This window comes from Epinephelus lanceolatus, chromosome 20, assembly GCF_041903045.1.
Source record: "Epinephelus lanceolatus isolate andai-2023 chromosome 20, ASM4190304v1, whole genome shotgun sequence".
In the NCBI taxonomy this organism is placed as follows: Eukaryota; Metazoa; Chordata; class Actinopteri; order Perciformes; family Serranidae; genus Epinephelus; species Epinephelus lanceolatus.
The window spans coordinates 13,617,412-13,631,137 of NC_135753.1; the positions used below are offsets into that span (position 1 = coordinate 13,617,412).

The 13,726-nt window shown below is 41.5% G+C and overlaps 1 protein-coding gene across 1 annotated transcript in view; it reads left to right on the forward strand.

The window, feature by feature from the left end:
* Positions 1-376: 376 nt before the first annotated feature.
* Positions 377-13,726, forward strand: part of LOC117264644 (uncharacterized) — a 66,363-nt gene continuing 53,013 nt past the window's right edge. Inside the window, exons 1-2 of the mRNA XM_033638774.2 lie at positions 377-551; positions 10,126-10,343. Of these exons, the coding sequence (XP_033494665.1) occupies positions 10,136-10,343 (208 nt within the window). The 5' untranslated portion in view covers positions 377-551; positions 10,126-10,135. The remainder of the gene's footprint in view (positions 552-10,125; positions 10,344-13,726) is intronic.

Consider the following 13,726-nt stretch of genomic DNA (forward strand, 5'->3'; position numbering starts at 1 on the left):
GCCCTAGAAAAAAGGTCTGTTAAGACTATTTATTGTCATTATTACTATTAGATGGTCCACTGGTATAGACAGAAAATACATAATTAAGTATCCTAATCCAAAGCAATTTTTGCGAAGGATTTTTGAGTGTATTTAGAGCATAAATTTACTAATACAATATGTTTTTGTGTGTTTGGAACATAATTACATACTGAACGGGTTAAGCGAGATTTTAAATACAGGATTCATACTTGTAACATAATATTTAACATGTGGAGTTGCTCCTTATAGGTAAAAATCTTCTTCCACCAGTTTCATATAGACATAAAAAATACGACTTTCCGTCGAGTCCCTGAAGGCATCGTAATGTTTCAGAGGCGTCAGTGCACTGCTCTCTGGCGCCGCCCCTCACTCAGACATGCATGTTGTGCTCTAGTCGCGCATTTTTCACTCGTCTCTGTTTATATTTAGGAAAAACGGGGCATTTTTAAACGAGTTAAGAGGCAAGCTTTCAGCGACACAAACACAGGAACATCTCCCACACCGGCTCTATCCGCTGGGCTCTCTTGAAGGTACGTTGTTCTGTGTGTTTCATTGGCTTTGTTGCTCCTTTTCCCCCTTTTTGCTGGTAATTACAGTCATTAGCATCCATCTTGGTGGAAGCTAATTAAAACCACTGCAAGGAGAAATGGTTGTTCCTTTTGCCTACCAAACATTACACCTTTGTGTGTTTTATGAGGTTTATAACTTATGTCATGTCCAGTATGCTTTTTTAAAAACCTTTGCAATTAAAACACCTTTATATTCCCTTAATAAATCAGTAAGGATTCAGTTAATGGGCCTGCTGACTTCAACGTTGAATTATGGCACTTTATGAGTATTTTGACCCCATGTCCTATCACTGAAAAATGTAAAATCCCTTTATAGGCTGTGGTAGTTCACTTCCGTGAGAGTAATTCTCATGTTAACACATTGTGTCAGGTGTTCAGATTTATCACTGCAGCATGGTGTGTTTAGGTGCTGCAGCTTGCACTTGTTTAAGAATAGCGGAGTCCATCATTATCTCCATGGAGACGTGAAGTGAAACAGTGATGTTACTTCCTGCAACAAAAACAAGAAGATAAACTACTGTACTTTGATATTGCATCCAGGTATCATGCACCTGAATGCATCACCTCTCGCAGATATTCTGCAGCCAATATTAACCATATTTGGTAACAACAAATAATATGGCTACAAAAAAATGTAAATAATGAATAACATGATTTTTTTAATTAATCCATTATTCATTTTAATCCCCAGACAGTTAGCGCTTTTCATTTTGATGCTGCTCTTTGGTACAGGCAGCTGCATACCCAAAGGCAGCTGCCTGGAGGAGAAGAGGCTCCAAAACAGCACTCTCTTCTGCCGTCTGCACAGAAGGGGGGACTTTACAGCTACAATCTGACTATGTTTGATATCTATTGCCGGCAAAAAAAATTGTTAAACCTTCCTATTTGTTGTAAGTAGGGCTGTAACTGACAGAATTATGTCAGTCGAATCAGATTTGGTCGTTATACAAATATTCAATAATGTGTTTTTCTTTTTCTTTTCTTTTTGACCCAAGCTCAGCAGGACATTCAGTGCAACAGTAGCATTCATGTAATCTAGTAAACAAACTAATAGAGGAATCTGAAATGTGCAACATTGTTTGCCGACACCAGATATCAAACGAAAGCTGAAGACTATGTTACATTAAGTATCTGTAGGCTGTAAATTCACCAATGCCAAACAGATAAGAGAAGATATAATGTTATCTTTGAGCCTTATGGTGGAAACTTTCTCCTCCTCTGTATCGCTGCATCACATCCACGGCTGTCTGTAATGAAGAGGAGCATGACAGTCAAGAGCGCTCACTCCACAGCAAAATCTGGGGATCAAAACATCCCCAGAAGTACACTGCACAGCACACTGACTAGCAAAAAACCCCCAAAACCTCAGATCTCCGGCTTTCAAAGGGCAGCCCTTATTGTTAGCACCATTGGCTTGTTTACTATATTATTTGAGTTTCATTGTCACAATGAATGTCCCTGCTCCAAATCTAATCTGACATAATTCTGAGTCTGGTACAGCCCTAGTTTACAAGTAACAATCAGATGTAAAGGTCCAGTGTGTAAGATGAAAGGGGGATTTGGTGGCATCTGGTGGTGAGGCTTATAGATTGCAACCAGCTGAAACTTCTCCAGGTTAGAATTCCTTCAGTTTTCATTAGGGCTGTGCGATAAATCGATTTTATCAATTAATTCAAATTTGTAGTTTAGGTCGATTTGTTTGAATGAAAATCGAGTTTCTCTTTAAAGTCCACCACCGACACTCCCCGCTGGGCTCCTGTAGTTCAGAGTGGGCTCATCCCTCCCCCCCCATGCGCTTGATACACAAACATCATGGCAGCGAGCAGGGAAGAACTCGTTCCCAAGAAAGGGAACGAGTTCAGTTTTGTGGCGTCAGACACAGAACAAACAGTACCCCGCTGCAAAGTGTGTTTGAAGACTGTTGCTACCCAAGGTAGCAGTACTACCAATTTACTGCAGCACCTCAAACAGAGGCATGCTGCCGAGTGGGAGAGGTGTTGCTCCCTATGAAAATATCCCCATTCAAGTGCTTGAATTTGTTATTTACGCCTGAATGCAACACAGGCTTTGCTCCATAGACTATGTGTTCGGTGCCATGCTGCAGATTCGGGCCAGGCTCGGTTATAATTGTCTCACACTCGGGAGGGGCAATATAATGGTAGGGGAAACACTGCCATATGATGAGAAAGGGGCCCGGTGGAAAGCGATCACAGATGCACTCGCGATGTATCTTGCAATAGATATGGTGCCCATATTTACAGTGGAAAAGCCGGGGTTTATTCACATGCTGAAAGTTTTGGAGCCTAGGTACGTGCTACCAGGCCGCAAATATTTTCCTGAAAATTGATTTTAAGTAGAGGGAGAAAATCAATTTAAATCGTGAATCAGATTTGTTGTGAAAAATCTGAGATTTTTTTTTGTAGGCCATATCGCCCAGCCCTAGTTTTCATGGTTCAGGAGGTTTTTACCAGGAGCTGAATTATCAGCAGAGGTCTCTTCCTCTCCAGAGCAAACAGACAGTAAGCACTTAAAGCCACAGTGTGTAGGAATTTCTCCCATCTAATGTTGAAATCATATATTGTATTCAAACAGATGGCGCACTCTAGCGCCTCACTGTTTCAAACACGTTTTGCAACAACTGTAGCCGCTGTGTACCAAAAAGCTATGATAACACTGATGAAACCATGTCATCCAATACTACATGGAGTATTCATTCAGGCTCCTACACAGACACATGCGACGCGAGTTGACAAACCCCCTCCTCACCATGCTGGCTGTGTTTACAACGTAGGACTGTTGGGGCGGATGTAAATTGAAACAAACCAATCACGTCTTGTCCTTTGACAACTGACAAGTGGCTCAACCTCACACACCTCATCCCTCTCCTCGCATTACTGCGCCGCTAACAGCTGTTAGTGGCCAGCGGCACTACTGCCGCATAACAAAGTCCCACTCTTTGAGCATAATGCAGGATCATGTATTATGCAGCATCACGGGAGACGGAATCCTTGTCGCCAAGAAAGTGCAAAAGGGAATCAAAAAGGCAGCGTGACCGGCGAATTAAAAAAACAAGGGTCAGCATTGGGGTTGCCTTTCCCAGGTGGAGAGAGCTGCTGAAGGAGAAAGGTAATACAATCACAGGCCAGCACTAACAGCGGCTAACAGCGGCTAACAGCCAACAGCGGCGCTGGCCTGTGATTGCATTACCATTCTCCCTTAGCAGCTCTCTACCTGGGAAAGGCTACCCCGATGTGGGCCTTAGTTTTTTTAATTCGCCGGTCACGCTGCCTTTTCTACTCCCTTTTGCGCTTTCTTGGCGACAAGGATTCCGTCTCCCATGATACTGCATATGCATGATCCTGCATTATGTTCAAAGAGTGGGACTTTGTTTCAGATTTGCCAAGGTAGTAGCGAAGCGCCTCTTGCTCCTCTCCTTCGGCTCCTCAGTCACGCAGTGCTGGCCTGGCTCTCAAAGAAAACGCCGAAGGCGGTGCTGTATGTCCCTTGCTGGCGGGTGTATTCTCAAGATGGCGAAACATAATGGAACCCCACAGACGACTTACCCGCACAATGTACAAACAAATCCAAAATTCTTTTACGAGAATAAGTCAGATTATTGGTGGAGGTAATAGTACACCAGTGATGACATATTTATGAATGCAGACATCAATTTTTGCCAATAAACAACTGAAAATGTTACACAATGTCCCTTTAATAAAGCAGTTTCACTTTACAAATCAGTGTTGTTTTTTTATGTTGTTCGACCCATCACAGACTGGCTGCTGGCCCATATACATATATATATATATATATATATATAAAATATACATTACGATTAATAAAGACTGTTGGGCCATGAAGCAACATGTGTCTGTTTTACAAAGTGCTGTATATTTTATGTCTTTCTTAATATGTCACTGATTCTCATACCTTCCTACTATTACAGTTTTTTGTTTCAACGGAAAACCAACCAACCTTAACCCTAACTACTCAGTGTTAAGTAGGGCTGTAGTCAACCAAAGAAAATATTGGTCGACTCAAGTCACACATACTCTTCAACTAATCGATTAGTTGTGGGGAAAAAAAAAATCTGCACCTTAATTTTACTTCTGCGGTGGTGTGTCTGTGTCACTCTGCAGTTACACCTCCAAAACACTAGTTGACGGTGGAGGACTGTGCTGTAAAGTTTAGTTCAAATCAAGCTTTATTTATATAGTTGATTCAAAACACACATTAAATATGGCTTAATAGAGACGATTTCAAACGAAAAAAAGTACGCTAATTGACTTCACTATAAATCGCAGAACTGACAGACAAACACTTGTCTTTATCTGAACACATTTCCCCCACCAGTACAACATGCTAACGTTATTAGCACAAGTCTATGACATTTTACATTGTATAAATTAGCCTAGCGTCTAGCGATCTTTCCTCTTCTCATGTAAAACCAGGGACAACAGTAGGATTGGGTCGGTATGAGAAAAAAAACTGTCCGGTTTTTGTAAAAAAAAAAACGCATCAAGTTGGTAATACCGGATTTTCGCCACTTGGGGGCGCAATTGACTCATTTAAAATAAAAAACGACTTTAGGACAACAGAGTGACAGTAACAGGTTGTTTCTTTTATTCCTTACAAATAAATTTTGCAGCTTACTCAGTCAGTGCAAACAAGGGTTGCCTCCTTCGTCTGGCTCAAAACCAAAGTGTTGCCATAGTGGCGCATTCCTTGATTTCATAGAGACTAAATTGTCTGCCATTATCGACTCCCCGTCACTATTAAACAAACTCCAGGCTACAATAGAGGCGCATGCACACTCGCACCTCCTAGCTCAGTCCCTGCCCCACCCCCCTCTCTCTCCTGCTTGCTGTGCGCTTGGTGAAGAGGCAGACACTCACAGACTCGGGCTTACTATAAGCAGAGCGGACTACGTGTAAAAATGTCCGTGAAAAATCCCAGTGATGTGAAAAATACATGCCAAACAGTCTTTTGTGTGACACTGGTGCGCGCTCCGCGTACGATCTGCCCGAGTAAGCGGTCCAGTCGGTCTCAAAAAATAAAACCCGGTCCAAGACGGAGTACCGGACCGAATTGGTATTACAGAGAACCGACCCAACCCTAGACAACAGCAACATTTAACAAAGGTAACGGTACATGATTTGGCTCCATTACAACTCACAAGGTTCACCGACAAAACAAAACTTTATTAGTGCCAGCCTTTGGCATTTTATATTGTATACATTAGCCTAGCGATGAGCGGAGATTTCCTCTGCTCATATGAAGCCAGGATAAATCCCGAAGTATAAATCACATGCAAGACTTAAAATGCTATTTTAGTGGAGGCTTAACTGTCTTCACAATTTATTGTTTCTTATCTGTGAAATACAAATAAATACAAGCTTCGTTTCCACTGAGGGAAACGGTTTCAGCTTACAGAAACAGACAGGAGGTCTGCCTTACCGTGACGCCAAAGACGGTGGATAAACCTGTATCAGTGTCATGTGGGGTTCACGAACACCACGCCCTTTTAGGAGACTAACAGCAGGTCCTGAGTCCATTGACTTCAGTGGGAGAAATGAACGTGATTACAGATTATGGCGGATTCTTTCGCCTCATAGTCACGAAAGCAAATATTGGACCCATTTATCACAAGCCACATATCTTCAGAACATTCCGACACCAAAATGGCAAATTTCAGATGGACAAATCAGGAGAAAATTTACTTTGTTCAAGACCTGTCTCTGTCTCAACAACACACTCTTGCGAGATCTGGCAACAGATATGTCCTCTCTGGTGCTGAAATCAGTGCAGTTTTTAACTGTTTTTGGAGGAGAAAACGGATATTATCAGACTGATCCTACGATCTTGTACTGGGTTGAGCTAACTGGAGTAGTTTCATGTCGTATCCGACAACGGGAGGCTTTTAACAGATAACGTCCTGATGTTAGCTTTGCTGCTGCTGTTAGCTGTCCCTGTCAGCTGCAGCCACTGATGCTTTCTAGACATCATGATTTCCTAAAACTGAATAAATACCACACATAGCAACACAAAACTGCTTTGCTGGCTCAATCATGTTGTAACTAAGATATCAGCTGGAAATTTTTTTTTTTTTTTTCACGGGCCGTTTATTGAGTTACTGAGTTAATACAGACATCACTAACAGCTAATGGTTAGCCCAGCTAATCTACGATAACCAAATAAGGTTAGGGATACTCGTCTTTGATTGGCGGTTCTCCATCGTCTTTGATTGGGGTACAGGGGACAACGCCTACTTAGGAGACCGGAAATGTATACCATTTTATACAATGGGAGTATATTGTAGGTGGGCCATCTTGTAGTAATCCAGTATCTTTGGTGACGCTGAGCGTGGGCGAGTCCAACTTTCTGTCAACAAAGGGGGTGTTTTGAAAAAAAAACAAACATTTTCACAGGTAACTTAGCCTGTCCCCCTGCCGCAGGAAATAATGGATTAATCTTGGAAAGCTGTTGATGTAGCACTTTTCTCCTTATGAAAGTACCACAGCGATTATTTGACTAATGAGAATTTGGTCAGACGAGTGCATAGCGACCAAATAATCGACTAGTCGACCAGGAGATCACAGCCCTAGTGTGAAGTGTCAATCACAGAGTGCATGTCTCTACATGCTGTAACTCCTTGATACAGAAACAGCTGTTTGGTTTGTGTAAATTATACTGAGGATACCATCAGAGATATTTAGGTTTGTTGCCTATGTTTGGCATTCACCTTATTATATTTTAGCTTAAATGAGGCATGAGTCTACGACCAGTGACGGCTATTTAAGAGGTGAGCGTGCTGCCATTTGCCAGTTTTTTGAGGGGGGGGGCTTTTTCTAGAGAGGTTTGGCTCATTGAGACATCCTAGCCAAATAAATTTGAATTGACCTTGACTTAAATCACTGAAAAAAAAGATATCACGTAAGTCTGATTCGCGTGTAGGCTACAGTAGAGGACCATATTAATGTATAGGAAAATGGAAATTCTAAATCAAAAGGGGAAAACAACATTTCTGTAGATAAAATAAAATTTTGAAAGCTGTTTCTAAAATAATTAAAATGTAAGTGCAAAAATGTATGTGTGGTTCCCTGCTTATTCTTAATTAATGCTTAACTAATGCATGATTCATCATGTTCTGATGAATGTATTAATGGTTCATACATCATGAACTCATGAGGCTCAGTAATGATTAATTAATGACTCGGCTGCTATCGGTCGTGTGTCATTATTAAGTTATTCAGTACAAAGGTACTGGACTAGTAGACGGATTGTTTGTCAATCATTAATAAAAAAGTTCACCACATTAACTGAAGGCCCACAAACCTGATGATGTCATTGAGAGCTAACGCCAAACGCAGTTCATGAAGATTACAATATTCAACATTTTAATTTAATAACAGAAGAACATGACTGTGCTGGACATAATTTCTGTTACAGCGATAAAAAGATCTGTCATTGCATTGACTAGTGTAGTGATCTTGTATTCAGATTTGCATCAGTCAGTTGCTGTTAATCGTATGCGTTTCTCATAACTCATTGTCACATGCATAAATTCCTGCCTTTTGTTATGCAGAAATTCATATATGAATTAATGCAAATACGTAGCCTCCTTAAAACTTTAACTAGAGCTTTTGTTATCGAAAACGTTTACATTTTTGTGTTTAGTTTTGCAAATAAGTAGCACACTGTAAGTTCTGGTTGACTCCTGCAATTTTAACAAAATATATATTTTAATTGAATTCTCAGAAGATAAGAGATATCAGCTGACAGTTGTTTCACTGTGTTACTTGTTGTGCTACAGTATTTCAAAGATCTGAATACTTCCTCCATTACTACACCTCTTTTTCAGTATTTGTCACGCGCTCTGCTGCGATTATGTTATGCCTGGACCCATTGTTACGTATCTCATACTTTTGTCGTAGCATCTCGTAATTACATAATTAATATTTTATTAAAGATCTCCTCTCATAACTATAGGAATCAGATCTCATAAACGTGTAAACAAAAACATGTTGCCACTGGTCCAAGTTTACTCGCTGCCAGATGCTGACAGTAAACGGCGTTTGTCATTTGTCTGTCACTGCATTTATTTGTACAGTATTATTACACTAGGACTGTACCTGACTCAGAACTATGTCAGTCAAATCAGATTTGGCTGTTCAATATGAATATTCAATGATTCTGTTTTTTCCCCCCCACATTAAGTATTAAAGTTTGATTGGAGCTCAGCAGAACGTTCAGTGTGACTGCAGCATTCACGTAATAGCGTGAACAAGCTAACAGCGCTGACGATGGATCAGAAATGTGCGACAAGTATTTTTCTCTGACACTAGACATCAAACAAAAGCCAGAGACAGTGTCATATGAAGTATCTGTGAGCTGTTAGGTCTCTGACTGATGATTCAAGTCTCCGACTTTCAAGGAGCAGCCTAGGGCTGGGCGATATGGCCTACAAAAAAAAAAAAAATATGATTTTTCACAACAAATCCGATTTCACGATTTAAATCGATTTTCCCCCTCTACTTAAAATCAATTTTCAAGAAAATATTTGCGGCCTGGTAGCATGTACCTAGACTCCAAAACTTCCAGCATGTGAATAAACCCCAGCTTTTCCACCGTAAATATGGGCACCATATCTCTTGCAAGATACATCGCGAGTGCATCTGTGATCGCTTTCCACCGGGCCCCTTTCTCATCATATGGCAGTGTTTCCCCTACCATTATATTGCCCACACAGTCTATGGAGTGAAGCCTGTGTTGCGTTCAGGCGTTGTCACGTAAATATCAAATGATGTACAATATTTTCGTAGGAAGCAACACCTCTCCCACTCGGCAGCATGCCTTTGTTTGAGGTGCTGCAGTAAATTGGTAGTACTGCTACCTTGGGTAGCAACAGCCTTCAAACACACTTTGCAGCGGGGTACTGTTTGTTCTGTGTCTGACGCCACAAAACCGAACTCGTTCCCTTTCTTGGGAACGAGTTCTTCCCTGCTCGCTGCCATGATGTTTGTGTATCAAGCGCGTGGGGGGGGAGGGATGAGCCCACTCTGAACTACGGGAGCCCAGTGGGGAGGGTCGGTGGTGGACTTTAAAGAGAAACTCGATTTTCATTTAAACAAATCGACCTAAACTACAAATTCGAATTAATCGATAAAACCGATTTATCGCCCAGCCCTAGGGCAGCCCTATATTATACATATACTTCAAATAGTATAAACCTAATGTGTAGTTAAATAGCCACAAATTTGAAATAGTGTATAGCTTGTCATTACAATGATATAGTTCAGGTTTTAGTCTTGACTGAGCACATTTTTATAAACCCACACAATATTTGTCAAATACATAAAATACAGTAGATTGTAGGTTAGTTCAGTGAGACTACCCAGAATGTAATTTGAGCAAAAGGGGTGCAAAGTATAAGCTCTGAATTCTGACATTGCCTTTCTTTAGGATATTAAATTGTTAATGAATCAGTATCCATCTGTTACAAGACCCATATAACTCCCCTCTGCTACTCTCCCAGGTTTGAAGAGATGTCGTCCGTGTGGCAGCAGGAGCCGTCAGGTTATTCCCCCTGTGTAGAGATTGACTCCAGCTCTGTGAGGTGCAAAGACAGGCTCACCTCTCCGGTCTGGCTGAAGCAGGAACAAGACGACCTTCGGATCATCAAGTGGGAGAACTTTCAAACGGGCACTTCAGCTGATGCTGTTCAGGACAACACACCCAGCAGTGCCATGTCTGGTGAGAGCACTTTCATTCTCTGTGTGCTGCTTTTCTGCAGCAGGATGCCATTGTTGGATAGATCCTCTGTGCTGCCAGGGGGAAGATGTGTGTGGAGCATCCATGTTTTCATACACATGGATGTAAACTGTAAATGCAACTTGATTGGTTTGCAGAGGCATACAATCATAAAGCAGTAATTTTAGTTTAGTTATGCAAGTCAACATTATGAGCTTAAGCACTTTTACATTGCATGAATCAGCCTAGCAGCTCGCAGACTTTACCTCCCTAACCAATAACATGGGTTGTTTATACTTTTTTCTTACTCACTGTTGGTTAAAGCCACTGCATCTCCTGACAGAACAGCACAGTTGAATTTTAGCCTGTATGCACGTGTTTTTTTCAGCCTGATATTGTTTAAACAGAGCAGCTAATGTTGCCATAGCAAGAGCAAGTGGAGTGACATACCTGTCCAAGTTTGTCATGTTTCCTGATTATTTCAGTGGCATTGTTTGCATATGACATGCTTTGTCTGTTGACCTGCCTTTACCCTGAAATCCAAAGTATGTCCGCACTGCTGATTTATTCCCGTAAATATCGTAATTGTCTTTCTTTTGGCTGCTTGTAGTTATTTGCCTGGTGCCACTGCTTGACAGTGACACAGACAGATCATGGAAATTTCAAGATAAAGGGGTTGATATGGATAGATATCTTAATTGCATCAGCGATATTGGCTCACCGATGAATGAATCATCCAGACTGATGATCGTTAAACCCCCACCAGCTACCAAAACAAAGAACAGAGAAGCTCAGATTACAACACGCACAGAAGGAGCTTGACGTAATTTTCTGCTCAGTACACCATATCTCCACTGTATCTTTACATAGCAAATAGTGGTTGCTGATATATTGTGTATATTTGTTCTGAATGTCATGCATTGCACCTTCAAAATTGCAAGATAGGGTATTTGCAGTGGTGTAAAGCAGGGTATATGCAGGTATATGGGGTATACTCACCTCTTTTTCTGGCTGCTTCCTCCTCGGTAACCTACCCATCTACCTACTAGTGCACTCACCTTATCAGCTAACAACACACCACTGGGCATTTGGCCCTGGCAGACGTCTGCGCTTTTCAAGTGCCCTTCTAGTTGTATATTAATACCTACTTTAAAGCAACACAATGGAGTTTTTGAGCCCTCAAAATATATATCCAAGATCCTTGTGATGGTACATCAACTCACAATAGGTTGGATGACACCTCCGTCATTGCTTGAGAGCGTCTGTTTTACTTGCACTGGCACTATGCAGTTTCGGGGTTCGGGTAGGAACCCGGACACAAAAAAAGACTACAAAATTTGGCTGCTTTACGGCATACGTCATATCCCCCTCCTCTCTTTAGAGTAGCGTAGCCAAACCGAGGTGAACTAAGTTAGACGTGGTTGTCATAGCTGAAGCCACAAAGAAAAGGAAGAAGGTGAAGGTGTTGTCCGAGGAGACGAAGAAAAGAAAACGGGAGAGCGATAAAACGAGCTCGAGCAAGGATTAATATTGGCCCAGCTTTCACATGCTGGAGAGAGCTGTAAGAGGAGGAGGGATGCCTGACTGATGGTGACCTGGCACTGTTACTGCTGTCCCCCCTCTACTAAAGAGACTCACTGTCTGCAGGTCGGCTACCTCAGGTACATTTGAAGATAAAGTGTTAGACTACATACAGACAGCTTTCATTTTAGTTTGTCTTTAACAGTTTGCTGTTAGCACCGCAAGCGAGATGTGCTTGTGTCGACCACGATCGGAAATCATAATAGCGGTGAATGAGAGACTGTTGACAGAGCAGATTGAAATATGGCTTTCTACATGCTGATCACATGTATTGATAAAGTATTGGCTTAGCTGGCAGAGGTTTTATCGCACTTACTTACAGTAACAAGCGTAGTTGTCATCAATTAGAGAAATCTTGAAGTTATATTCCCTTCATCTGCACCGTGGCCTCTCTGCTGCACTCTGTTGAGTTTGTGTGTGGGTGTGGGTGTGCACGTGCGCTGTGAGGAGGAGGTCAGCCCTGACATGCAGAGGGCAACTCATTTCTGAGTTTCAAAAATGAATAAATAAATATAAATAAATAAAGCAGTTGGCCTAATAATGTATGTACAAAATGCTATAGAAACAGAGCGCAACGCGCCATAATCTGAAAGCCATGCCCCCAAAGGGGAAACAAGACCGGCTTTCCCCTTGCACTTTCCCCTCCGTTTCCACCCTGTTGAGTTTTCCCTAAGTCCAAATGCCGAAAAGTTGCTGTGTGGTGGGCTGCACGGCCAATAAAAACCCAGAACTGAGCTTTTATCAGCTGCCGAGCAGAAAAACAGAACCTTGTAGGAGACAAAAGTGGATACAGGCAATAAAACGTGAGGCTTCAACAGGGAAGAAATTGTGGGATCCTGACTCTCGGTATGCCTATGTGTGCAGCAAACACTTTGTCAGACCCTCCAAATGTATTTTTTTTTAGAGTAACAGTTAACTGTATTTATGTATGTTAAGCTAAAGCATTGACACATCTCCACATCATGTTTTTTCCAAAATGAGCAAGGTAAGGAGAAGGGACACTGAGGTAGACTGGCAATATTAAGCTTATCAATATACCGTTGCCTCTCTGGTAGGCATAGCGTGCTAAAATAATCCTATGCCATCTTATTATTAGCTAATTATTAGCTAGCTATAGCTAATAATTTTAGCTAGCTAGCTAGCAATTCAGTCGTGGAGACTTGAATGCATGGCTGCGCAGTGTTAATTTTGTAAACTAAAACTTAAACGAAAACTTTTTGTTGACGACCCTTTATTGCGTGACTAATTTGTGACGAGAACGTAAATTTAATAAGTACTGACAACAAAAACTAAAACGAAATCTCTGTTCATTATGAAGTGACGAGTAAAAACGTGACGAAAAAGCTGATGCTGGCCGGACAATCTGGATTACAACCATCCTCAATGCCTTGATTGTTTTCCTTTTTAACCAATTGATAATCTTAACTCAAATTCAAACTCTCAGTCTATCTTTCTGATTGGATGACCTCCCCCCGCCCTCCGCGCGGTGGCAGTGCACGTCCAGTTTTGCTACACAGAAGCCTTGGCTCCACAGCAGGAAGCCAGGAACAACAACACCTGTAAAACTCTGTAAAAATACACCAAAGCATACATTGTCGTTTCCAAATATTTATTTGAAAACGAAACCATTCATACGGTCAATAAAAAACATTTTGTTAATAATAAAAAACGAATGTAATCTCAACAGTGACTGCGCCGGCCGGTGGGACTGCGGCTGAACCGCACCCAATGTTCATTCATTCATTCAATCGCGTGTTCAGTGTGTGTGTGTGTGTGTGTGTGTGTGTGTGTGTGTTAGTGTGTTA